Source organism: Temnothorax longispinosus, chromosome 9 (assembly GCF_030848805.1).
Source record: "Temnothorax longispinosus isolate EJ_2023e chromosome 9, Tlon_JGU_v1, whole genome shotgun sequence".
Classification (NCBI taxonomy): Eukaryota; Metazoa; Arthropoda; class Insecta; order Hymenoptera; family Formicidae; genus Temnothorax; species Temnothorax longispinosus.
The window spans coordinates 11595913-11623597 of NC_092366.1; the positions used below are offsets into that span (position 1 = coordinate 11595913).

A 27685-nucleotide genomic window follows, 5' to 3' on the forward strand; every position below is an offset into this window, starting at 1 on the left:
GCAGCCAGATATGCTGAACTATAATCCGATCTCACCAGATCTGACCATTGCTGCCGTTCGATATTGAATCGCAGATCCAATCGGATCTCTTCCGATCTAATCGGACATTATCTGATTGCTTCAGATCTCCTGAAGTACGAGCAGACATTATGCCTCAGATCTTGTCGGTTCTGAGCAGACCTAGCCAGACATGTCTTGATCTCACCAGATAAGACCAATCTTGGCTTACAAAGTTGTGTTGCTGATTCAATCAGATCTCTTCCGATCTTGCCGGATCTGAGCAGACCTAGTCAGACATATCTTGATCTCACCAGATAAGTCCAATCTTGGCTTACAAAGTTGTGTTGCTGATCCAATCAGATCTCTTCCGATCTTGCCGGATCTGAGCAGATCTCGCTAGTATAGAACTTATAAAAATTTCGTTCTCAAATCGTCCATTATTAAGTTTTACACGCAATGTTGAACATTATATCAAATATAATATTAACTCGATAAAGGGGAACCTTTTAAATGATTTTTGGTCAAAAAATCAATTAATTTTTATATTAAAAACAGTTTTCTCAATTTTGAAACATTAACATATATAATAAACATAGTCTCTTCCAATTTAATAATAATTGTTAATTTCGACACCATATTTAGAATTTATTATAAATATTCCATTAAAAAAGTACCGTGCAAAATTAATTAATAATAGGTAAATATAAAAGATTAATGTGTATATGTATATATAAAACATAAATCTTTTAAATTATTTTGCAAACATACCTTATAATTTAAACTGATAAAATAATATAATCACATATAAACTTATATAGTCATATAAGATTATATATGATCAGATCATAATGCTGCATCTCAAAGTATCCGATAGATGGCATCCGACGGAATCTGATTCTCGTATTTAAAATTTGATGAACAGTGGTATAAGAACGGTATCAGACACGGCAGTGTCGTGCTAAGTTCCGCCAAGTTATGTAAATCGTGGAACGGCACAACTTTTGTATCGTGGAGTCTACTTTTAAAATAAAGTGGCACATTTAAAAAATAACATTTGAAAACAACAATTTTCTGCAGTGGATGGACACCGGATCGGATCAGATCTACTCATGTCTGATTGGATCTGAGCAGATATAATAGATTATTCTCGTTACATATCTGACTCTATCCTCTAGGATCGGATCAGATCTACTCATGTCTGATTCGATCTGATCAGATAGGGCCAATATTTTGATCAAACCAGATCTGAGTGGATTGGATCTGATGAGATCTGCTCAAATCTGTTCAGATCTCTTCCATTTTTTCCCGGGTAGTAACCTGACTTATTGGCTGCTGGATCTTTAATAATTATTTCTGTAAACATTACAAAATTACATTACAAAAACAAAATTTGTTGGTACCAATGAGAATAAACAAGCAAAAAAGAATATATAAGATTGCAAAAATACAATGTCTGTTAAGTTAGCATTTCTCCTACAAAAAACTATCTATTTTAACTGGTTCTTTACTCTTTTACATATGGGATGCTCACATTTGGGTTGGCCAAAGGGGATGAGCATGGAAATCTTATTGTACATAATATTTAGAAAGCACATAAATTGAGGAACATTTTGACTAAAACCAATTCGCTATCTGTATTTCAACTGGTACTTTACTCTTGTACGTATGGGATGCTCACGTTCGGGTCGGCTGAAGCGGATGAGCACGAAAATTTCATTGTGCATATTTTGGGAACACATAAATTGAGGAACATTTTAAGACTAAAACTAATCCGCTATCTGTATTTTAACTGATACTTTACTATTTTAAATATGGGGTGCTCACGTGCGGGTCAGCCGAAAAGGATAAGCATAGAAATCTCATTGTGCATATTTCGGGAGCATATAAATTGAGAAACATTTTAAGACTAAAACCAATTTGCTAACTGTATTTTAACTGGTACTTTACTCTTGTACGTATGGGATGTTCACGTTCGGGTCGGCCAAAGGAGATAAGCGCGAAAATTTTATTGTGCATATTTCGGGAAGTTAAGCCAGCACCCCCACTTTCAATTGCGATTTCCCGCGAAACCGCTTGAGCACAAAGATCGTGAATAGAGCACATAATTAGCACATAAAGAGCACTTAATTTCTGTATACGTGTTATTCCGGTTTTTTGTAGGAAAGGTGCTAACTTAACAGACATAAAAATACATAGTTTGTAAATTTTGAGGACAGTACTAATAAATTAAAACAGAATTTATAATATGATCAAGTAAGGAAGGATGGGCAATAAGAGCCAAGCGCTGTAAATAATGCGCAATCAAATTATCGTAACGATATATATTATAATAAAACGGACGTTTCGACACTTTTTTTGTGTCTTCTTCAGCGTTAATACATAAATTCGACGAAGTTGATCTGTGAGAGACAGTCAAGCGCAATCAAAATTCACGACGGTAAAACATAAAGCTGAATAAAACCGGAGCAGTAAACGCTTGAACCATAAGGTGTAAATTGAAAATAAAAGCTATGAGCCACACAGGTGCAGTCAACAAGTAAAAACAAAAGATGTAACTCAAAATAAAATTCATAATAAACTGTAAGTCAGGCACAACTATATAGTCTGCCGAACTTCTGTATGGTTTTTATTTTACATTTCTTGTTCTATCCGTTGACTGCGCCTGACTTACAGTTTATTATGAATTTTATTTTGAGTTACATCTTTTGTTTTTACTTGTTGACTGCACCTGTGTGGCTCATAGCTTTTATTTTCAATTTACACCTTTATTATGGTTCACGCATTTACTGCTCCGGTTTTATTCAGCTTTATGTTTTACCGTCGTGAATTTTGATTGCGCTTGACTGTCTCTCACAGATCAACTTCGTCGAATTTATGTATTAACGCTGAAGAAGACACAAAAAAAGTGTCGAAACGTCCGTTTTATTATAATATATATCGTTACGATAATTTGATTGCGCATTATTTACGGCGCTTGGCTCCTATTGCCCATACTTCCTTACTTGATTATTTAGGAGAGCCTACTTTTATTTAATTTATATTATAATATGATATTTCTTACGTTTTTTGCAGTCTTTTTTCATTAATTATTTTTAGTTTATTTGTTTGTATATCAATGATAAATTAAAGAAACATACATATAGTTAAAGAATATACGGCTTGTACATCTTGAAGATAGATTAATAAATTAAAACGTAGTTTGTAATGCGATAAGCTTTATTTTTTATACAATCACTCCTTTTTGATAATTTTTAGCAAATTTTTGTAATTTTTAGTAAACTCTTTTATAACTTAATACTGATTAGAACAATAAAAATAAGTGTAAAATAAAAAAAATACACGGTTGGTATATATTGAGGACATATGCTAATAATTTAAACCAGGTTATGTAATACACTAATACAATAATCTCTTGATTTTTCTGTCTTTTTTATGTCTGTTTATTAAATATTTTCAATACAATTTTTCGTATTCTTATAGAGGTGATTTAGAAATATAAAAGTAGGAAATACAGACATATGCACATATATATTTTGAGGACATATATTAGCAAATTAATATAAAGATTGGATTATTATATAATTTAGTTTTCTTGCAGGTTTACTTTTGATAGAATTCATTTTCTTTGCTTTGACTTGGTGAAAATAAAGTAAACACTATTAAAGTAGCAAAAGTATTTGGCACATTTTGCGTTCTTAAAATATACCAAATACATCTTAATATTAAAATGTATTTGGTCTATTATAAGGACTTTTTTCTTGGCAGATTTTATGTCCTTGATTTTTACCAACTAAAAAACTTGTAATTTTAAGGACAGTCCTCAAAATATACCAAATTGAAAAAAAATAATGAGAACGGTCCTCGAAAGTACCATATGTCCTCAAAATATACTATATGTGTTGAAAAATGTCCCTAAATAGTACCAAAAACATACATACCCGGGAAAAAAAATTATATATATAATCATATATAATTATATATAAATGATTATATATAATTATATATAATTAGATATGAACATTGGCACGATATAATTTTATCTGATTATATATAAAAATATATAATTTTACAAATTTTTATATAATTTCATATAATTATATATAACAATATAACTTTATATTAAGGTTTACTTTCAAAGGATCGTATATTATTATATAAAATTATATATAATTTTATATAATAATATATAATGAATAAATAAAAATCGAAAATTAAATGGAAATTTTTTATTGATGTTTATTGGAAATTTTATCTCTTAAAATACATTCTAAATTATTATTTTTTAAGGGATAACGGTTGCAAATTTTTTACTTACAATAGTGATGAATTTTTTCATTAAATTTTGTTGAGGTATTGAAGGTAGAGTGGACTGTATTCACTGGATTTCACCTTTATTGCGTGAGACCGTTACGATACGTACAATGCGCTTCAACGTCCTTTCGCCATCTTATCTTCTTCCTTCCTCGCGCACGCGCAGTTACACAACCGTATATTACAACCGTCATAGAGTCAACGGGCGCTAGAGGCGCTACAGCCAACCGCGATCAAACCGCCGTTGCGACGCGACCAAATTACAAAAATTATGCAAACTCAACATACCCCCCGACATTGAAAGGGTACTTTCAATAAAAAGAAAAGAAACTAATATCCGTGAATTTGCTCGCTCTATTATTAAACTACGAACTAACTGGTTAACTAATACTGAACAAACTAATTCCTTGAAGGAATGCGCAAAGAACTAAATAACATATACTACGCCTACATAATATTGCAATCAAATACTTTTACATACTACGAGATTAATAACTAAATATTTGCGGTAGACTAGTTACTGTCCATCTCATCAATGGGCAACGGGCAAAGTTTCGCAGTCGCAATTTTGATGGTTCCCGTTGAGGTCTTAACAGTAGCTACCCGTACTACATGGTCCTTCCCTGGATGAATAGATATGACCCGTCCAAGTCTCCACTTGAGTGAAGGAAGATTATCATCTTTGATGAGGACCATTGTGCCTTCAGCGATGGGTCGTGCTGGGTTCTGTCTAGTGGTGCGTTGCTGAAGTTCTGAGATGTATTCCTTACTCCACCTCCTCCAGAAGTGCTGCTGAATACTTTGTACCAATTGCCACCTGGATAATTTAGATTTTGGTACATTTGTTAGTGTAGGATCTGGTGGTGCTGTAAGTGTACGACCGATGAGAAAGTGAGCAGGTGTAAGGGGGATTAGGTCATTGGGATCTGACGACATCGGAGTTAGCGGACGCAAATTCAATAACGCTTTGACCTGCGCAAGTAATGTGTACAGTTCCTCAAATGTTAAAATCGCATTACCAGCTACTCTTCTTAAATGATACTTAGTTGACTTCACACCCGCCTCCCATAAACCACCGAAGTGTGGCGAGTGAGCGGGTATGAAGTGCCAATTGATCCCAATTTCGTTTATGCCTTTTTCATTCGAATTTGTCTCACTTGCCAAGAATTGTGCTAATTCCTTCAGCTCTCTGTTAGCTCCAACGAAATTAGTACCATTGTCTGAATACATATGCGCGGGTTTACCTCTTCTAGCAGAAAAACGCCTGAGTGCAGCGATAAACGCCTCTGAGGTCAAATCAGAAATTAATTCCAAATGTACTGCTTTTGTAGCGAAGCAAACAAACAACCCTACGTATGCCTTGCTCGTTTTACACCCTCTTCCCTTTCGATCCTTAATAATAAATGGACCTGCATAGTCCACCCCAGTATGAAAAAAGGGAGCTGCTACTGATACGCGAGCGTGGGGTAATTCTCCCATTGGAATTTGAGATTGCCGCGGTTTGCTTTTAAAACAACGGATGCATTGGTGTACAACCCTTTTTGCCAAATTTCTACCCCCGATAGGCCAAAATTGATCGCGTATTGAACTCAGTAATAGTTGAGGGCCTGCGTGTAGTAACCTTAGATGTTCGTGAATAAAGAGCAATTTTGTAAACTGATGGTCAGCCGACAGAACTATGGGATGCCTTTTGTCCTCTCCAAACTCGGAATTTCTTAACCTTCCACCGACACGAATGAGGCCGTTTTGGTCAATAAATGCACTAAGCGCGGCTAATTTTCCCTTTGTAATGGAACCGTTCTTTCTAAGTATTTGCGCTTCTGCAGGAAATGACTCTCCTTGTGCTACCTTCGCAAGGGTTCGCAACGATTCCCGTAGTTCGGCTGCCGTTAACCATGTTGAATCGCGTCTCTCCTGTTTTCTGCAGCTGCTTATGAAACGTTTACAATATGCCACTATGCGGATTAAACTTCCTAACTTTGTAATATTCTCGAATATAAATGACTTGGTTAGTTGAGTTTGTTTAACAGTACAAACCGTTCTTCTTACTTCAACCGTCGGTATTTCTGATTCTGGTATGATAGACCATTTTCCTTCTGGCTTCAATAAAAATTCTGGACCGTGCCACCAAATATCTGACTGTAATAACTGCTCCGGAAATAAACCTCGCGACAACACGTCAGCTGGGTTATCCTGTGTCGGCACGTGTCGCCAGTTGCTACAATCCGTTAACTCTTGAATCCTTGCTACGCGATTTGCAACAAAGACTTGTAATTTACTTGGTTGTGTTTGCAGCCAATTTAGAACTATCGTTGAGTCACTCCAATAAGTAATACTAAAATTCAGCACATTTAGTGAATTAACCACCTTTTCCATCAATTCTGCAAGTGTGAGTGCTGCGGACAGCTCTAACCTAGGTATTGTCTGTAGCTTGAGTGGTGCTACTCTAACCTTGGAACATAGCAATTTGACTTGTACCTTGTTTTGATGATCTACCACACGAACATATATGCATGCTCCATAAGCGCCTTGAGCCGCGTCCGCAAATCCATGTAATTCTAATTTCGTATAACCTTTACAAGTTACGTTTCTAGGTATCTTAATCTGATTTAAGCTACTAATCTGTTTGCGGAATGAGATCCAAGTAGAATGCAAATCAGCTGGAATAGCCTCGTCCCATGATAATTTAAGAGTCCATAATTTTTGTATTAGAATCCTAGCTAGTATAAAACATGGGTTCAACAGCCCTAACGGATCGAATATCCGTGTTACCTCAGTATCTGTCTCTTTGACACCTTTGGAGGTGGTAACTCCTTTATCGTATAAACCAGAATATCTTGATAAGCTTGCCAGCCCAATCCAAGGATCTTTGCTTGAACGTCAGAATTGAAATCCAACACGTTTGGATTCTGATTCCTGGGGGGAATGTCCTTTATGATTTTCGGTTGATTTGAGATCCACTTTCGAAGGATGAATCCTGCCGATTCTAAGACTTGCGAAACCTTGTGCACAATGTCTCTAGCTTTCTCTATCGAATCTGCTCCAGTCAAGAGATCGTCCACATAGAAGTCTTCCCTAATGATCTTCGCTATTTCTGGCCATAGTTTCTCGATTTGCTCCGCTAATTTCAAGAGGCACTTTACTGCAAGATACACTGCTGCCGCTGTACCATACGTTACTACGTTTTGTTCAAATACTTCTACCGGATTATTTGGATTCGCGCGCCACAATATTCTCAGTAATGAACGCTGTTTCGGATCCACCAATATCTGTCTAAACATTTTCTCCACGTCTGCTGATACGACGTATAAGTACATTCTGAATCTCAGGTGTATTGAGAATAAGTCCTCTTGAAGCTTGGGCCCTACCATTTGAATTTGATTCAATGAAATACCGTTATCTGTAGGGGCTGATGCGTTGAATACTACACGAATTTTAGTAGTTATACTATCGTTTCGAATGACACAATGATATGGCATGTAATAGGCTATTTCGGAGTCTGACACGTTGACTACTTTACTCATGTGTTGTAGACTCTCATATTCCTTAAGAAACGCTGTGTATTGCTCTTTAAGTACGGGATTTCTTCTAAATCTTGCTTCTAGTCTCTCCAATGATCGCAAAGCGCCCTTGTATGATTCACCTAACACGCTTGGATTTTCCTTCAGAGGCATGCTGACTACAAATCTGCCGTTTATGTCGCGTTTGCATGTTTGTGAAAAATGCAATTCACACTCCTTCTCTTCTTGGGAAAGTACCTTTCGGGTTGAGAATTCCTCAAGCTCCCAGAACTTGGCTACTTGCTCGTGTATGTCAACAGACTTGCTAAAATGACACCGTGTTGAAGTCACGCTACTACCGACTAACGGTCCTGCTGCTATCCATCCTAATTTTGTCTTTTGCATTGTAAGCTGCGATTTGCCTATCTTAATTTGTCCAACACACAGGAGATTCCAAAACCAATCCGCACCAATAAGAATGTCTACTCTATCAGGTATGTAAAATCGGGGATCTGCTAATTTAATGTTCGAGGGGATCGAAATATCTGCTACGTTAATCCTACTGTTAGGTAGGCTACCTGTTATTTCTGGGATGACAAGACACGACAAGTGAAACTCGTGTTTGCCATAGCATGCAGCAATTTTGACTCTACACTTGCTTTTTATTTGGCAAGATGCGCTATTGATAGCCTCCAGATTTACTATCACCTCAGTTTTATCGAGTTTTAGATCATCGCAAAGTTTATTTGTAATCAGACTAGATTGCAACCCGGGATCAAGTATTGCACGAGCCTTATGTGTCTTGCCATATCTATCCTTCACTAATACTATTGCGGTCGACAAGATAACGTGATAGTCATTGCTTCTATGCTGAGAACACAAAACTGACGAAGAATTAATATTTTCCACTGCGTTTGTAGCCTGCTCCGATAACGACTTCTCAAAATGTATAAGCGTATTATGCTTGCTAGAGCACTTCCTACATGTGCCACCCTTGCAGTTTTTAATAAAGTGTCCCGGTTTCATGCAATTCAGACACAACTTCGCGTTCTTTAAAGCTTCTACTCGTTCCTGCGGAGAGAGTTGTAAGAACTTGGGGCAGCTTGATAAACGATGCGCTTCCTTACACACCACACATTCTTGTTTTTTAAGAAGAAACGATTTAGATTTTATGGAATCTGATTGTTTAGATTTGTACGTGCCCTTCTTATTTAAGTCTAACGTTTCTAACATATTTGTTCTTAGAGTAAGAAAGCTCTTGAACTCATCTAATGTTGGGAGATCTCCATTGGCGCGTTGTTTCTCCCACTCTCTCGCCGTGATACTATCTAATTTGCTCGAAGCTAAGTAAATTAGCAACGCGTCCCAATGTTCCGTCGACTGACCTAATGCATTTAACGCTCTTAGATGCTTGTTGAGAGTATCTATCATATTACGAATTTGACTAGCTGACTCCTCTTTCATTAAATTTATGCTAAAAATGGCTTTAATGTGATTTTTTGTCAGTAAACTTTTATTGTCAAACCGCTCGCAAATGGTTTGCCACGCTATCGTATAGTTCGAAGCTGAAAATTCCAATGATTTAATGATCTGAGCGGCATTACCCTCTAACGCGGCCTTTAAGTAATGGAATTTCTGTATCAGATCTATAGTTTCATTGCTATGTATGAGTGACTCGAAAGTATCTCTAAACCCAAGCCATTCGTCAATATCACCTGTAAACTTTGGCAGTTCTATTATTGGCAGTCTAATACCCGGCGTTTTAAAAATGATATGTTGGTTTGCTTGCCTCGCTACGTTTGGAGTAGGATCCGTCTGTTCATGCGTTGTGTGTGCGGATGCTCCTTGTACAGGCACTGAATCACGGACTTCGTTCGTTGCTGCACTCGGAGGCTGTATTGTCGCTATGCCTCGCATCAGTAAGCCTTCTGCCTGCGCTATTAACCTGAAATAGTCTTCCTCGAATACCTCGCGTTACTGCACCGTTTCTAATTCGTCATCGGTGAGCGCGTCAATTTCTGCTTGTACTTCGTTGTACATTTCGTAGGCTCCTCGTATAGTACTGATGCGTTCTCGTAACTCTAATTTGTTTACTTCTTCTAACGCTTGTGTTGTATCTGGAAAACTATTTATTACCTTAGCAATATAATTCTTAAATGTAGTAACTCTACCTTTAAGGTAACCTCGCCTTTTAATTAACGCTTCCATTTTGTTTGTGTCGCTACGATGACTGCAATATGATTACGACGCAATGTATACAATTTTTTACGTGTCGCACATCGCGGTTATAACTATCGGATGAGGTTATGGAGACTACAATGTGATTACTGCGCGACGTATACAATAACTATAGAATAGGGGGGAAGGGGTAACCTGCTCACTTATCTGTGTTACGCGCTGCTTTCTGTGCTGCCGATTGCGTCGATACTATCCTTTGCCTCCGCTCTGTCGTTGTTGTACCGACTGCGCCAACCGTTGCCTCTGCTTGCTTGATGTTCGGCAGATCGCCTGGTACTTCTCTGCGTGATCGATGTGCTCGATGCTCGGATCGCCTGGTTCCCTCTCTGCGTTGTCGATATGCTCGATGCTCGGATCGCCTAATTTCCTCTCTGCGTAATCGATAGACGATCGATACACGATTTTTGGCTGTGCGTTCTCTTGATGATTTCCGATGCACTTCCAATACCAGAATTGCGCCTTGCACACACCACGAGGCCTGCGTATTTCTTTCAGCGGGCTCGCTGTTTGCGAATTGAAGATGGCTACTGTCTTTGCTCGACTCGATTCATGAGTCTTGATCTCACGCTTCTTAATACCTTTGTGTGTCTGCTATTCGAGTGCCGAACTGTCCTTGTTGCTTAATCCGGCTCGAAGGACCAAATTATGTTGAGGTATTGAAGGTAGAGTGGACTGTATTCACTGGATTTCACCTTTATTGCGCGAGACCGTTACGATACGTACAATGCGCTTCAACGTCCTTTCGCCATCTTATCTTCTTCCTTCCTCGCGCACGCGCAGTTACACAACCGTCATAGAGTCAACGGGCGCTAGAGGCGCTACAGCCAACCGCGATCAAACCGCCGTTGCGACGCGACCAAATTACAAAAATTATGCAAACTCAACAAATTTTTTTCCAAGTTGTACTTTGAATGTAATGACATGAAACTTTGTAAGAATGGTTAGAATAAAGTAAGAATGTTCTAAATAATTTAGTTTGTTTTGTTTAGTTTTTCGGATTTCCAACAAAAAAATTATAAGAAGTATCTATAAGTAAATAACATATTCGAATAATATTATTCGACTAGAAATAATGTTTTTTAGTATTATAAATTAACAGTTACAGCTACAGAAATATTTTTTTATCTAATAAGAAAACTATAAATTAAATATTTACTCAACAAACATTTAAAAAAGTACATTTTTTCTAGTCAATATGTTAAGGAGATTCGAGCAAATTTTATGGAAAAAAAGTTTTTCCAATTTTGAGAGTTAGAGTTTAATATAATTCACAAAGGATATATTATCAGAAGATTTTTGAAATTCAAAAATGTTCCACCGTGTAGTTTTCCAGAAAAAAAAAACGTTTCAAAATTATGTTGTTAATGATTTACCTCAAAAAACCCTAAAAAACGTTACTTATGAAAGTGTTTTTTCAATAAACTAGACGGTGGATCATATTCAAATTTCAAAAATCTTCCGATAATATATTTTTTATGATGGATGTAAAATATAAAATCTTAATAGGAAAAAATTTGTTTCTATAATTCGCTCGAACCTCCTTAATTAAAGTTGTGAATTACTTTAAATATAATTGTTTATTTTTTCATGTCTAAGTTTTTTTGGTAAGCTCTTTTTATCTCTCCAATTTTCTGAGTCATTGTCTGCTGTAAGTCAATCCATTTGTATGGAGCACTATCGTGTTTGGTTTTCTTCTTCCAACCTTGACTTTTAGCGTACTCTAGAGTGTATTCTGGAAAGATAAATATATATTTCATTTGCCAAGGAGTTGAAATTAAATAATGATTAACAACAAATAAAATAATAATCTTATTTACGATAAGAATGTTAAATACACTAGTATAAACAATTATAATAATATAATATAATTAATTAGTATTATTTAATAATACTAATATTTAATAATTAAAATTAAACACATTACATGACGCAACTAACTTGTGAAAGATTTCATTATAATTAAATATTGTTAAGATTTTATCAAAATTGAATATTGCATATATCAGCCAAATTTGAATTCAATTCAACAAAAAAAGTTACGTCTAGCTCAAACTTATTAAATTGTTGACTATACATAGTTATCTGCTAACTTATATGCACAAATAATTTTATTTTTGTTTTTTGTAATTAAATTGTTATTTTCAATTCGTAGAATTACTTATCAATTTTAATATTTATGTAACTTCTACATTAGGCGAATTTCCAACTGTATTTAAAATCCTTAATCTATTAATTAACAATTTTAAATAAAATTTAGAAAAGATATCAAAGGATTGTAAAAATTCATTACTTACTAATTATGATGACTTTAGCCTTACTGTATAAAGCTCGATAAACTTTAGGTTCATTGCTCTTTCCTAAGTTTCGAGGGGGCTGACCACTGTATGTGCAATGAAGTAGCTCATTTTTTTTTAATATTCCATCCATTAGAATGCGTATCATGACCGTACCTTCACCGCAGCTATGAGCCATATTTAATTGAGTCTCTACGCAATAGATTTCTCCTCCAATATTTACCATCTATAATTGACCATAAAAAATTGTTTTTGTTTTAAAATTAAAGAGTACTTAAAAATATCCATTTTAATTATGTGTATACAATATAATACCTTCCTACAGTAATCAGGACCTAATAACTGAATATCTTCATCATAAAATTCGTCATCATTTAGTCCGCTCGTGCCTCCATCTTCTTTTTCTGTCTTGGTATCTTCCTTTTTTTTTGTCATCAAATTCTTCAACTTTTTCAATAGATTGTTTATGAGCATCTAACAGCTCATCATTATTTTGACTTAAAATTTTTTGAAGAATGTTATTGATTATAACTTCTCCATCGTTATCTTCCTTAGTTATTTCCGGGAACTTTTTGTTATCTTCTGCCCCGGGAAAAAATATTCATATCTGACAGTATATATTTATATATGAACATGTAAAACTTATATATGTTCATATATGTTCATATATAAATAAGATATGAACAGATATAAGTTTTACATGCCCATATATAAAGCATATTAATCATATATGGTTATCTATTGCCATATATGATCAGATCGTATATTATACATGACACAAGATCTGATCATATAAGTTCATATATGATCAGACATATTATTATGTGTAGCAGATATGACACTATACATAATCGTATCTGGCCTTACATGATCGTATATAAAGAATGTTTGGCCATGTATTATCAGATATAATTATATATGGTCATACATAACTATATCGGCACTGTACATGATCATATATGACAATAAGACGCGATGTATATATGACCAGACTGGGATATAATGATATAAAATGTCCGGGAAAAATATTCATATCTGACAGTATATGAACATATATAAATGAGATATGAACAGATATAAGTTTTACATGCCCATGTATAGAGCATATATAATCATATATGGTGATCAGAATCATATATGGCGATAGATAACCATATATGATTATATATGCTCTATACATGGGCATGTAAAACTTATATCTGTTCATATCTCATTTATATATGTTCATATACTGTCAGATATGAATATTTTTCCCGGACATTTTATATTATCCCGGGAAAAAATATTCATATCTGACAGTATATGAACATATATAAATGAGATATAAACAGATATAAGTTTTACATGCCTATATACAGAGCGTTTATATATATATATATATGTGTTTTAAGTCCGACAAAGCCCATATTGGCACGCAGTTTAAAAAACTGAAAAATATATTTAATAATAATTGATATTGTGAAATATTATTAAGCACCCAGATCCACTTCGACCAAAAACGGCATCTCATTGCTTGTGTTATTTTAAATTTTTCTTTTTTTCTAATTTTGCATAAGACACTTAATCTTTTTTAATTGACATTAATTTTTATCAAATATTTTTATAAACAATGAAATTTTACCTTCGTGAAAAAAACTGTTATATATTATATATTATAGTTCTATATAAATATATTAATCGTATTATTTTGCAAACATAATATCTTATAATTTAAACTGAAAATCATATATAATCATATATGAACTTATATAGTCATATAAGATTATATATGATCAGATCAGATATTGCATCTCAAAGTATCCGATAGATGGCATTCGATGGGATCTGTTTTCTCGTATTTAAAATTTGACCAACAGTGTTATAAGAATGGTATAAAAAGACACGACACTGTCTCGCGCTATGAAGCGGCACAATTTTTGTATCGCAGTTGTATCATGGAGTCCACTTTTATAATAAAGTGGCATACTTAAAAAATAACTTTTGAAAATATATAACAATGTTCTGAAACATACTTAAATATATATGTCCAGATTGAACTGTGTCAGTTCGTATCTGATCATACCTGATCATATCTGATCAGATATTAACATATACAATAATACCAGATCATATATCCTCAGATCTGGCCAATTTCCATATCTGACCATATATGGCCAATCATATATGATTATATATGATCATATATGAATATTTTTTCCCGGGGGGCAGTTTGCGGTTGGGGTTTAATGATTTTGTCAACAACAGGTCGGACATCATTTTCGCTGTCTATATCGGATTGGTCAGTATCTTCAGGTGATTCAGTCGTGTTAGAAGAATTGTCATTGGGTTTCGTTTCTTGTTGTTTTTTTTATGTAGATTGACGATTTTCTACAGAATACAATGATTCAATTTTTTTAATATTATAGTAAGATTAGTCCGTTATGAAGATAAATGTTTGAAATCAAAGTTAGCAATAAAGAAGCTAGTTTTAGAAAAGTAATAAATAATTAAATCAAAATTAATAATCAAATGAATAAATAAAATGAATAAATCAAATGTATTTACTATGAAAAATTTTTTTTAAAAATTATTTCAAATAATTATTAATTTCTCATGCTTCATACTAGAAATCTAAAAAACTGCGAATGATTTATTTTTAAAAATAAAAAATAACGCTTTGTTTTATTATATTGAAGTAATACATAGGCTGAATAGAGTTTATGATTTAGACTTGTTTAGTCCTTAATAAAATTGATAATTACCTTTCAATTGTTTCGCATTGTACTAATATTTATTGAATACTAATAAACATTCAAATTTTACATTATATATTAATATATAATTATATGTAATCTTTTTTTCCGGGGACTACATTTTCGAGTTGCGGGCGACTTGGAGTGACTAATTCCGTCGTATTGTTTTTGTATTAATTTCAGAAAAGTTATGGCAAAGCCTTGCCTTCAGAAGTTTCATTTCTAACGCGCGTGGCGACCACGCGTTTATTTTTTTATGGATGTTGAATTTTATTTTCCGCGTTGAAAATCCACGACCAAAATTAGAGAGAGAGAGAGAGAGAGAGAGAGAGAGAGAGAGAGAGAGAGAGAGAGAGAGAGAGAGAGAGAGAGAGAGAGAGAGAGAGAGAGAGAGAGAGAGAGAGAGAGAGAGAGAGAGAGAGAGAGAGAGAGAGAGAGAGAGAGAGAGATTGATTGATTGATTGATTGATTGATTGATCATTTATTATGCCCAAACAATGGCTACAGGGCAAAAAGATACAAAGAAAATTATAACAGCAAGCACATGCTCTCACTCAATAACAATATGTCAATTACAAGCAACTGACAACAACGCTACTTAAAACTAACGCTACTTACAACTAACGCAACTTAAAACTAATAAAGAATTGCAACGCAACTTAAAATTAGGGACTAGTATATTCGCAGGAGGTACGCAAAAACAAAAAACAACAAAAGAACAAAAGCCCGTCACTCCGATTCGGACGAAAGCAAAAACGCAAAAAGTAGACTCTTAAATGATGCAAGTGAAGATGCCGAAGTTATTGTACTAGGAAGAGAATGCCAGAAATATATGGAAGAAAGTTGGAAGGAATTTCTGAAAGCAACGGTTCTGTGAGCAGGAATATGGAACGTCTGAGTGGATGAAGCAGCTAGTCGGTCAGATCTTCTAAGTGTTGGATCGGGAGGAGGAAAAAGCTCACGTAGATATGAAGGAGAACACATATACAGAATGCGATAGGTCTGACATCCAAGAAAGTAGTATCTCCTATTTTCAACCGAAAGCCATCTCAACTGACGTCGATACGGTGTAATATGTTCGTCACGCTTAAGATCATAGATGAACCGAATACAACAGTTGACGAGCTTTTGCAATTTTGTATTCAACTCACTGCTCAAACCATGATATACTAGACAACAATGATCAATATGTGGCATGATTAAGGTGGTGACGAGTTTAATCCTGAGATTGGTAGAAAGAGAGTTCTTATTGAACTTCAAATTGTTCAACGCGTAATGCACTCTTTGTGAGATCAGCGAGATATGTCTCGTCCACGAAAGATTTGACATAAAGATGACACCCAAATTCCTAACCTCATTTACATACGGTAGGGGCGTATCATTCACAATAATAGGTGGAAGACTACCAAGATCAATGCTATTAATATAAGCTTGACTTCCAAAAATAATAACTTTAGATTTAGCAGGGTTAAGTTTTAGTCCATTCGTATTAGCATAATCAAAGATAGCATTGGCATCACATGTAATCAATTCCAGAGCCTGAAGAATATTAGCCGGTGAACATAGGCGATAGATCTGAACATCATCCGCAAAAATCATGTGAAATGCATAACGTAATATCCTATAAATGTCATTAATATATAAAGAAAACAACAGAGGGCCAAGCACAGAACCTTGAGGGACTCCAGACGAAGTAAAAATCCAGTCAGAAAGGTTGCCCTCGTCATCAATAACTGCTTGAGAACGACCTGTTAGGTAGGAGAAAATCCAGTTTAAGACAGCGTCAGAGAAGCCTATCTGTTTGAGCTTAATAAGTAGTAGCAGATGGGAGACTGTATCGAATGCCTTGCTAAAGTCAAACAGTATCATAATTGTAATAAGTCCCTCATCAATCCCCTGCTTGATATCGTTACAAACCCGCAAAAGCGCAGATTGTGTGTTATACCCTGTGCGGTACGCAGACTGTCTGGGATTCAGAATGTCGTATTTGTTTAGGTAGTCTAATATCTGTGAAGCAACAATTCGTTCTAATAATTTAGACAGCTCAGGTAAATTCGCGATAGGTCTAGTATCTGACGGGGATAGTGGTGTTCGGATCTTTGAGAGCGGGCGAATATATGCCTTCTTCCACTCTGACGGGAACGACGAAGTGTCTAACGATCGATTAAATAAAAGAACAAGCGATGACGAAACAACAGGCCAAGCAATGCGCAGAACATATAGCGGTAGACCATCCGAGCCAGAAGCGTAAGAGTGGAGAGGTCGCATAGACAAAAACTCAAAAACTGACCGAGGTGAGATAGTGGAAAACACAAACTCAGGACGATCAAAAGGTCGTGAGACCAAAGCAGTGGCAGAGATAAAATCAGAATGAAGACATATAGGCTGAGCATTGGAAACAGACGCATAATATAAGTTCAGCTGATCAGATGAAAAGAAATGTAATGGAGAGGTGAGAGTTGCTTTTGCAAGCCCTAGTCGAGCAAGTTCTCTCCACAATTTGGCAGGGTCAATAATACCAATAAGAGACTTATAATAAAATTCGCTCTTAGCCCGCCTGATATCAGCATTGAGATGATTTCGGAAGAGTCTGTAGGAAGCATAACCTAAGAGACTGTTGGCCCGTTTAGCACGCTTATATAGCTGATCACGAGTATGTAGACGAGCAAGAGAGAGAGAGAGAGAGAGAGAGAGAGAGAGAGAGAGAGAACTGATGCAGACAATTATGATAAACATTTGTGTCAAATATGAAATTAATTGAATAAACCGTTTTCAAGTTATCATAGCTACAGTTTCAAAAATGCTGTTCTAAAAAATGGACACGATGTTAATATTCACTGAAAAATATATATTTTTTATAGCAAGATATTGTTAAATGTACTTAATAGATATACGTAACAAAAAATTCCATACTCTTATTAATTTACAACTTTTTACAACTCCCCAAATTTTTCCTAATTTTTACTTTTGTGTCGCGGACCTTTTAAAAAAATTTATGTTATATAATTAATATTATTTTTTTATATTAAAATATTCTGTTATTATGTACGGGTTAAAATTCAATCTAATAATAATTATATTGTTAATTAAAAATTATTATTCAACGATTCAATTTGAAATCATTTGATTTGCTTCAATTTGAATGAAATTTTGTCGAATCAATTTGATTTAGCATTGTTTAATTTCAAGAGAATGGATTACAGTCATAAAGGTTTCTTTCCAAAACTGAGTTGTGGATTATTTTGGAAGATAGGTGGAAAAGTCAGAAAAAATAAATGAATTTGTAGTTAGATTGTTTAGATTAGTAAAAAAGAGAAAGAGGGTAGTTACTTTGACAAAAATAGTGTCTAATATTCTTTTTATTTAAAAAAATATATTTTGTAAGATTTTTAAACATTTTATACTTTTTTATTTTATTATAAAACAATGAAATAATAAAAATATATTAAATTATAATGCATAAAGATTTTATTTTATACAGTAGAAATTTTCAATTAATCTTAAACTTTTGACTGCCAGTATATCCTAAACATTTATTGAGAATAAGACTAACTTTCGTTGTATTATATTATTATAAAATTCATCCTCTCTTTCATGATCGGTAGTATAAATATACCAGTAAAAAGGTAATGTGAGAATATAGGCTTTGTATATTTTGTACATTTAAAATATTTTCTTGAATTTACATCTTTACCCAGATAGCACAACGTCGTCAATTAGATGTCTTTCTTACGTACGCATTCGCCAGAACGTACGTCAAACTGACGGTCAGTATGACGTCTAAATGACCCTATATTGACGGCCATTTGTCACAGCATAAGTGACGTCATCGGATGACGTCAAATTTACATCAGTATATGACGTAAGTTTATAATAATTTTAAAAATGCTCTAAAAATGACATAAATATGAGTCATTTAAAAGTATGTATATGCCGTTATGCTTTTGTGAATTAAGAATTTTAGAAAAACAAAAAAAAAGAAAATACATTATTTATTATGTATAATGTCGTGTGTGCATACAGCCGCGCGGTCACCCATCCAAGTCAGTACTGCACTTAACGTTGCTTGACATCGATGATCGAACGAACTAGTGGTGATCCTTTGACTCTGGCGCTTCCTTGTTGCTAATACTCCTATATAACATATCTTTATAGTGTTCAAAAATTGTGTGATGATAATAACCGGTAAATATTAAAAATAATAACATAATTAAAATTAATGTACAATAATTATTAATATAAAATTCGTATATTTAACATAATATAATATTAATATAATAATGTTAACAATATATGAGAACGCCTAAAGACGCTACCTGACAAAATAAATAATTTTTTTAATGAATCAAATCAAAGTTGAAAAATAATCAGAAATCAAATTTAAAGAAACAAATCTAAAAAAAAATCAATCTTTATTTTATGTATGTGGATATATGTTCACGAAGTAAGTTATAGTACTATATTTTCTATTATTTTTATAATATTTCTGCAATGTTGTTCTAATATTTCAACGAAATGTTGCAATTGTCTCTACAACATTGCATTGCAACTTGTAACGTTCCTGCATTCTCTTGCAAGCTTCATGCTATATGGGTCTGTTTTAATTAAGAAAAACTCAAAAAATAAAAATAAAATTGTCGTGTACCAAATTTGGTCTTAAAATAACGTCTAATTCATGTCCTTTTCATGACGTCATACTTTCGTCCACAATAAGACGCCAAATACACGTCATATAAATGACATATGACGTCTTGGACGAAAAATGACCTTAAATTGACGTCAAAAAGACCATGTGCGCTACCTGGGTATACATGTACATAAAAACGAAAAAAGTTGATAATGCATAATAAAAAATTATTTACATCCATTTTTCTTTACCTTAATATATGGTATTAATGTATGATATTGTATTATTAATTTTCAGAGGCTTTTCCAGTGATAAACGTAAAAAATGTTTATGTGCTGCCTGGTTCCCCCAAGTATTTCAAGCCTGCTGCAAACACAATAATTTCTCGTTTAAAAGGATGCACGCCACTGCAGTTTGAATATATAGATATTGAATTGAATGAACTGTCAATAGTAGATATTTTAGATAAACAAGCAAAAAGATGGGATGGTAAAGTTAAAATTGGCAGTTATCCTCAATTGGAATTAAAAATACCTTTTACGAGGATTACTTTGGAAGGATCCGAAGAAACAGTTGCAAAAGCAAAAGAGGAATTTTTATACTATCTGCCAATACAAAAAGTTATGAATTTGAAACATAAATTTAGTTGTTTTCAAATGAATATTGTACTGGAAAATAGCAAAAACGAAGCACATATTAAATGTGCACTAGACATATTGAATGAATGTTATGAAAGGTACGCATGTAACATACATATTTGAATAAATGTATATGTATCTTATTTGGAATACACACAAACATGTTATGTCAATTAATTTGCGCGTATAAGTGTGTGCACATGTTTGTGTACAGTTAACTGACATAATATATTTCTTGTAAATATAGTACTATGTGTACTTAATATATATAGATATAATTACAGTCAGTGGCACAAGAGCATGTTAGCTGTTCCTCCTGGAAAAGAAAAGATTTTGAAAAAATCTTATGATTTTGAATAAATATATGACCTTGAAGTAGATTATATTATACGCTTCAATGCGTTTACCTAATACGTCATCCAGTCCCCTTCGTTATCGATTAAAGCTTGGCAACGTTGAGGCATGCTACAAGGCATTCTACAAGACATTCTACGAGGTTTTTTTGCCAAAGTCTCAGGAATTGATTTCCAGATCGAACGTGATTGTTACGATAACTGTTTCAAAGTGAAGACACGCTTTTTCCTCATCTTGATCTTCATAGCAGCCCATATATTTTCGATTAGTTAGCATCAGAAGACTGTGAGAGTCAATCCATCGTAGTGATGCCATTTTCATGCTTTCACGCCGTGCATTCATGGCTTCGATGTTTGGAGTCATTGTCTTCTTGGAGTACCCATGAGTTGGTATCGGGGCCGAATCATCTCCTAGTAGACTTCAATAAACCCCTTTTTATTATTTTATCAATTTTTATCATTCTCTCTGTATTGAGATTACCCGTAAACACAAAATTCCAAAACCTTGTTTACAAAAGCATCCCCAAACATGCATTCTAATTGTATGTTTTACAGTGCGCTGAACTAACGGATTTGCACGAATCGATCACGCATGTGGACCCACGTCCAAAACAAAGCTTCGTCGATAAAGATTACATTTGAATAATCACGGTCGATATTACCCGCACACAGTAAAATATATCACCAAGATATCTAGAAGATATCTGAATGACGGAATATCTGATTGCGCAAGATATCATGAGAATATCTCAGAGACATCTTCAAGATTATAAAAAGCTATAATTTTATCTCAGATATGATATCTGATTGCAGAATCTATATGCAGTATATGTCGAATATCTATGCTTCATTTAAAAGCAGATATGTTACATACGACCCAAATAGCAAGAAGAAAAGAAGAATTTTTTTTTAATTCTCGATTTATGAAATTAATTCTTTTTCCGTGTATATTTATTCTCTCTTCTAAAATGATTCTTAAGAGTTCATAAGAAATTTATTTTTATGTCACCAATTCTGAGTCCTTCTTCAAATATAAAAGAAGTTATTTTCATAAGAACTTGCAATAAATTCAAAATTATGCTTTGATACTATTCCAATATTTTGCATTTTGCCATCTCTGTATGATATCTCGGAGGTATCACGAAAAATATTAGAGCCAAGTATCTCACAGGCTCGCCTTTTACTCTAGTGCGTAAGGATTTTTGCTTACGAGAAGGTACTGGGGCATGTAGCCGCGTTGCGGCAGTCCATGTTACTAGCACTCGCCCGAGCAAAAATTTGCTAAGTCCCCTCACGGCATGTTGATTTCGCGCCGCGGTCGTTACCTCCGGCGCAGTCTCAGCAAAAGTTTTCAAAGTCCCCTTGCGGCGAGTTGCTTTCGCGACGCGGTCGTTACCTACGACGCCAACCGAGTGAAAATTTTCGAAGTTTCTTCACGGCGCGGCGTCTGGCTTTTGCCGGGACGAATCAGTACGGCGTCCAAGTTCTCTAAAATTGTTTTATTGGCTACGAATAAACTTGAGTTGATCTTTATAAAATATAAGAGCTATATAACTATGAATCGGCCATATATTCGAATGCAAATGTTGCAGAGATGTCTTTTTCAAAGATATAATGTGATATCGAGTAATGATGTCCTGTAGATATTTTTTAAATATCTGAAAATAAGATACCTCAGATTTGACTTAAAATTGTAGGCATAAAGATATCTGGCTATATCTCAGATATATTTTGCTGTGTGGGTAGCTTTAGACGTTTTTCCACGTATAATGGCTTTAAAAACAGTTTGATTCTTGTACTTCGCCAGTCGTAACCAGAAGCAAGTAATCGACGTTTAGGACGTTTAGTCATTCTCAGACTTACATCTGTACCCTTTTTGGGCACGATTACGATAACTTCGGCCTCTTGATTTGACGATGGTTTCTGATAGTATTTTTTATGCTAAAAAAAATTATACAGGTCTTATATTGCTAATTGCTCTAGTTTTTGAGATATACAGTATTAAAGTTAAAAATAAATAATTCTTCTTAAATAATACTTTGATTGTGTGTATAGACAGTACACATATAGGGGGGGAGGGGCTACCACCTCTTCCTCGCAGGCAGGGTTGGGTGGAGATGGATCTCCGTTTGCGTAGAAAGTTGAAAACCCGAACCGTACAAATGATAAACCTCCGGTTCGGGTGGGGTGAACCTCGGAAAATTTTTTTTGTCGGAAATTTTTTTTACTATTTTTGCCGTGTTCTTCGCCAAAAATACCGGTTAATCTTAAGATTAAGGGCAACCTCACCGATTTCAATGACCTTGATATATGTTGTCAAAAAGCGCCGTGAGGAACATTCGAGGGGGTTTTTAGTGGGTTAAAGTCCCACATAACCGCCCTCCACACCCCGGGGGAGGGGGTATCCGTGTGGATTTCCCCCCGTTATAAAAAAAAAGGTCATGACCCCGAGTGACCTTCAGAAGGTTTTAGCCGTTGCTCGTTATTCGTTAAAAAATTATTAACAAAAAAATTTGGAAAATATAGCAGTTATTTTGAGTATTGGAAGGCATAAACGACTAAATATGTATGTGGAAATAATACATGTATGAACGAAGAAAAGTCATTTAAAGCAGCGAATTGTTGGCTTTAAAAGCGGCCTCTTTCAGGCAGATCGTCGATACTTTTTGTCTCTTCGATCGTTTCACCCATATTTTACGACAAACTGCTGAGACTTTCTCATGTAACGGACAGCAGCTATATATGACATTTTGGTCCTTATAGGTGACTACATAAATACTGCTTCAAAACGACTAGCGTACGCTGCACTCATTTTGTTCACATTCAGTTGTCACACAATAAACTGAACCTAACTTTCAAAGTATTTTAGCCTACTGTATGGCCAACATTAACATCCAAAAGTTTTACTCATGCGACATCTATTAACGGAATTATGAATAACACGCTCTTATTCCACTGACTACATCTGTAAATACAAGTATATAGTTGTACATACTATCTATAAAAAAATATATGTATATGTTTTTTATAGATATAATCCAAATGAAGTTTTCATTAGTTTCAATGGTGGTAAGGATTGCACAGTAGTTTTGCATTTAGCTGCTACCATCGCTAAATTGCGTAACATTTCGTCCTTATTATGCTTATATATAATTGAGGATTCCTTTCCAGAGGTAAGAGCTCCGTTAAATAATGATAGAATGTATGTATTTTACACTCTCTCTTATCCACACAGAGGAAAAGAGGGAGTAAAGAAAAAGGAAGGAGGAAGGAATTGAGAGGAAGATGGGGAAGGAAAGAAGAGGGGAGGAGAAATTTAAATCTAAAAAGAATTTAAATCTTGAATTTTTTACGAAAAAAATAATTTTAATTTTTTTAGACTATAAATTGTAATTTACGTAAAACATATAAATGTTTTTTAAAGCCATTTTTTAAATTGTGGCAAATATCTCAAAAATTGTGCGAGCCATTACAACGAACATTGCAGTAGACCCTTGATTATCCGAGCTCCGATTATCCGACACTCCGCATTATCCGAGGTGCTTGTCCCATCGGAAGTTTCCGTATTATCCGAGGCGTGAGCGTCCGTTTATGTATATTTCTTATGTCTCTTCTAAATCTGCTTCAATTCGCCTGTATCGTCATCGCTTATAACCGGTATTTTCGAGCTTTTGTTTATATCTGTGTTTATATCGCTATCGCACGTTTGTCTGTTTGCTCACACATTCGTGGAATGCGTCCGAGATAAGTAAGTAATTAAAGCATCACAATGTCTCAAAAACGAAGAAGAGTTGTAACCGTGCAGCAGAAATTAGAAACCATAAGTAGGTTGGATAAGAGTGAAAAAACTCGAACTGAAGCAGCTGAATGTGGAGTTGGAGAGACAACCGTCGGTGATTGGTGACGAAATCGGCAAAAATTACAACAATTTGCGACTGAATGCGACGTTAAGACAAACCGTAAAACTATGAAATTAGCAGAGTATAATAAAATCGACAGTGCGTTATTCTTATGGTTTACACAGATGAAAAAAAAGGGACTTCCATATTAAGTATAAAACTCTTATTTCCTAAGTGAATATCAATAATTAAAATAACAATTGTTATATTAACAATCTTAGATTGATCTCATATACGTATCTTTATTTCTCTAGATCAGGTCCAATTTTACAAGAAAAAGCTATGATGCTAGCAAAACATTTTCCTAACGAAAGCGACACTTTTACAGTAAGCAGTGGTTGGCTAGAGAGGTGGAAGAAAAGACACGGTGTGAAAAGACACGTCAGATGAATATCTGCGGCGAAAAATTATCAGCTAATAAAGGTGAAATGAATAAGTTTAAAGAAAAATTTCAAAAGCTCGTAGCAGAAGAAGGATATACAAAAGATCAAATTTACAACTGTGATGAAACTGGCCTAAATTATAAAATGATGCCTTCCAAAACATTAATTTCAAGAGATGAAGCAGCTGCTCTGGGATATAAGAAGAATAAAGACAGATGTACTATTTTAGCATGTAGCAATGCATCAGGAAAGAAAACATAAACTTCCACTGATGTTAATTGGGAAGTCGGCTAAACTGAGAGCACTTAAAAACATTAACCATGAAGCTTTGCCTGCGTATTATGCGCAGCAAAATGCTTGGATGAGTAGCGATCTTTTTAAAAAATTGTTTTTTGACCAATTTGTGTTCCTTCAGCTGAAACATTTTTGAAAAAGAATGGACTCCCCAGAAAACCCAAATGACTCAAATCTTAGAAGTGGAAACATTATTGTAAAATTTTTTCCACCAAACGTGACCGTTATTAGACAACCAATAGATCAAGGAGTACTGGAAACACTGAAACGTCATTACCGACGTTTTCTTTTTCAGTCAATTCTAGAAAAAAATAATCTTAATGAGACACTTAGGAAGTTTTGATTGAGATTAATATTAAAGACGTTATTTATTGGTCAGCTCGATCAAGATTGGAATGCTATTGCGACACCCACACTACAGAAATCATGGTCTAAAAGTTTGGTTCCCGATATACAAAGCGATGAATTTCAAGACGATGTAGATTTACATAGTATGATTTTGATGATCCCTGATTGTGCTAATGTTGAAAAGTACGATAAATGGGCTAATGCTGATGACCGTGAACATGAGCTAAATGACGATGAAATTGTTGAACTCATCAATTCAAGAAACAAAAGTGAATTTGACAATGAGGATACACCGGCCAAAGAATGCATCAGCCACGAAGAAGGACTAAACGCTCTAGAGTACGTCGAAGAAAAATCCGAAGCTACTCCAAGTGAATTATTATTGATGAAACGACTGAGAGATACCGCAGCTAAAGAAAGAATGAATAAATTAAAGTAATCCCGTATTAATGACTTTATGTTATCAAAAAATTAAGAATTATAGTATTATTTATGAGCGATATAAATGAACAATATGTTCTACTATGTAAAATTATGTATGTTTTGAATAAATATCTATATATTTTTAATGTTAACAGTCTTTACTATATTCTTCCGGATTATCCGAGTTTTCGATTATCCGATGTATGCTCGGTCCGCACTACCTCGAATAATCGAGGTTCTACTGTATTATAATTTTTTTCCTGTACTGTTTGCATATCAAGTAGTGAAAATTATTTTGTATTTTCTAAATAGGACATTCTATATTTTTTTGTGGAAGTCGAGAGAGCACAAAATGCTGAATAAAGAAGTATTAAATCATGATGGGTCTAAAGTTAAAACTTATCGAGACATTTACAATATATAAAAGTTTTATCAAATACCTACTGCTCTTAAAGTGTTGATAGAGTTAATATGATCATGTAGTCGATTATAAATGATATATATATGGGGCATTCCATGCCAAATCGACCTGGGTTTGACCCTGGACCTCTCGAATTTGGTTGACGATTTTTTATGTTATTATTCCAACTTTAACATGCACTTGTCAGATTAAAAAAAAAATTTTTTTTATAAAATTGATTTAGTTATAATTTTTTAAACCGACATATCGATACTACAATTTAGAAATCTAAAAAAATTCTCAAAAATTTTGTGTCAAATATCAAAATTTTTAAGCCTTGACAAGGAAATATTCATTTCCCCTTCTTAAGGAAATAAATACCAATACATAGCCAATAATGGAATGAAAAGAAATGAATTAAACAGTTGTAGGTTGAGTCATATTACAAAATCTCAACAAATCAAATGAACATTTTTAGGCAAATAATAATCATCCAAATAATTTGGCTTTTTACGCGCACGCTCGGATCTACGTATAATCTGCTCTTACGGCTGTTCACAGGCATCCTTATAAAAAGATTGCTCTTGTGAAGAACCTTCAACTTCTTGGTCCTGCATAGGAGTCTCATCATTTTCTCCCTCCTCTATTTGAGATAAAGGACCAAAATCTAAATCATCCTGTTCATCGCTTGGCGTAGCTTCTCCAATTTTACGGATTTGATTAACATGACGTTTCCAATCTTATCCAAACGAATCAAATAATGTAACTTCCCTAGCATTTCTTTAATTCTACTGAAACGCCATTTTGGTTTATTTACGTAATTCCTGCACGTAACTCTTTGACCTATTTCAAAACGTATTATAGTACTACTGTAAATGTCTCACTGTTGTTAATATTCCCGATGGAATGTGCGCGACAAACTTATCAACGTAACACGGGTAGTAATTAATATCAGACCCCGCGTTTGATACGTAAGGAAGACGAGGATAGTGATGTGGGAAAAGAAGACAAGGTTTACGCCGTTCACTTCGATTTATATTTCTTCCGATACATTACCGCGAAGTCCATTGCACGAACTTACGAATCTCGAATCAATACGTCGGGATAGAATTACAGAGGCATGAGCCCTCCGACGCACGACCGATCCCTTCGGATACTTAAATCGAACTCTTTACTCATTTCGACCGCGCCGTAACACACTTGCACGACGACCGTTACATACTTCACGTGAACATCTCGTGACAT

General features: G+C 34.5%; 1 protein-coding gene across 1 annotated transcript in view; it reads left to right on the forward strand.

Moving 5' to 3' along the window:
- Positions 1–27685, forward strand: part of LOC139819413 (FAD synthase) — a 233604-nt gene that overhangs the window by 156896 nt on the left and 49023 nt on the right. The window contains exons 5-6 of the mRNA XM_071788730.1: positions 20000–20438; positions 23725–23866. Of these exons, the coding sequence (XP_071644831.1) occupies positions 20000–20438; positions 23725–23866 (581 nt within the window). The remainder of the gene's footprint in view (positions 1–19999; positions 20439–23724; positions 23867–27685) is intronic.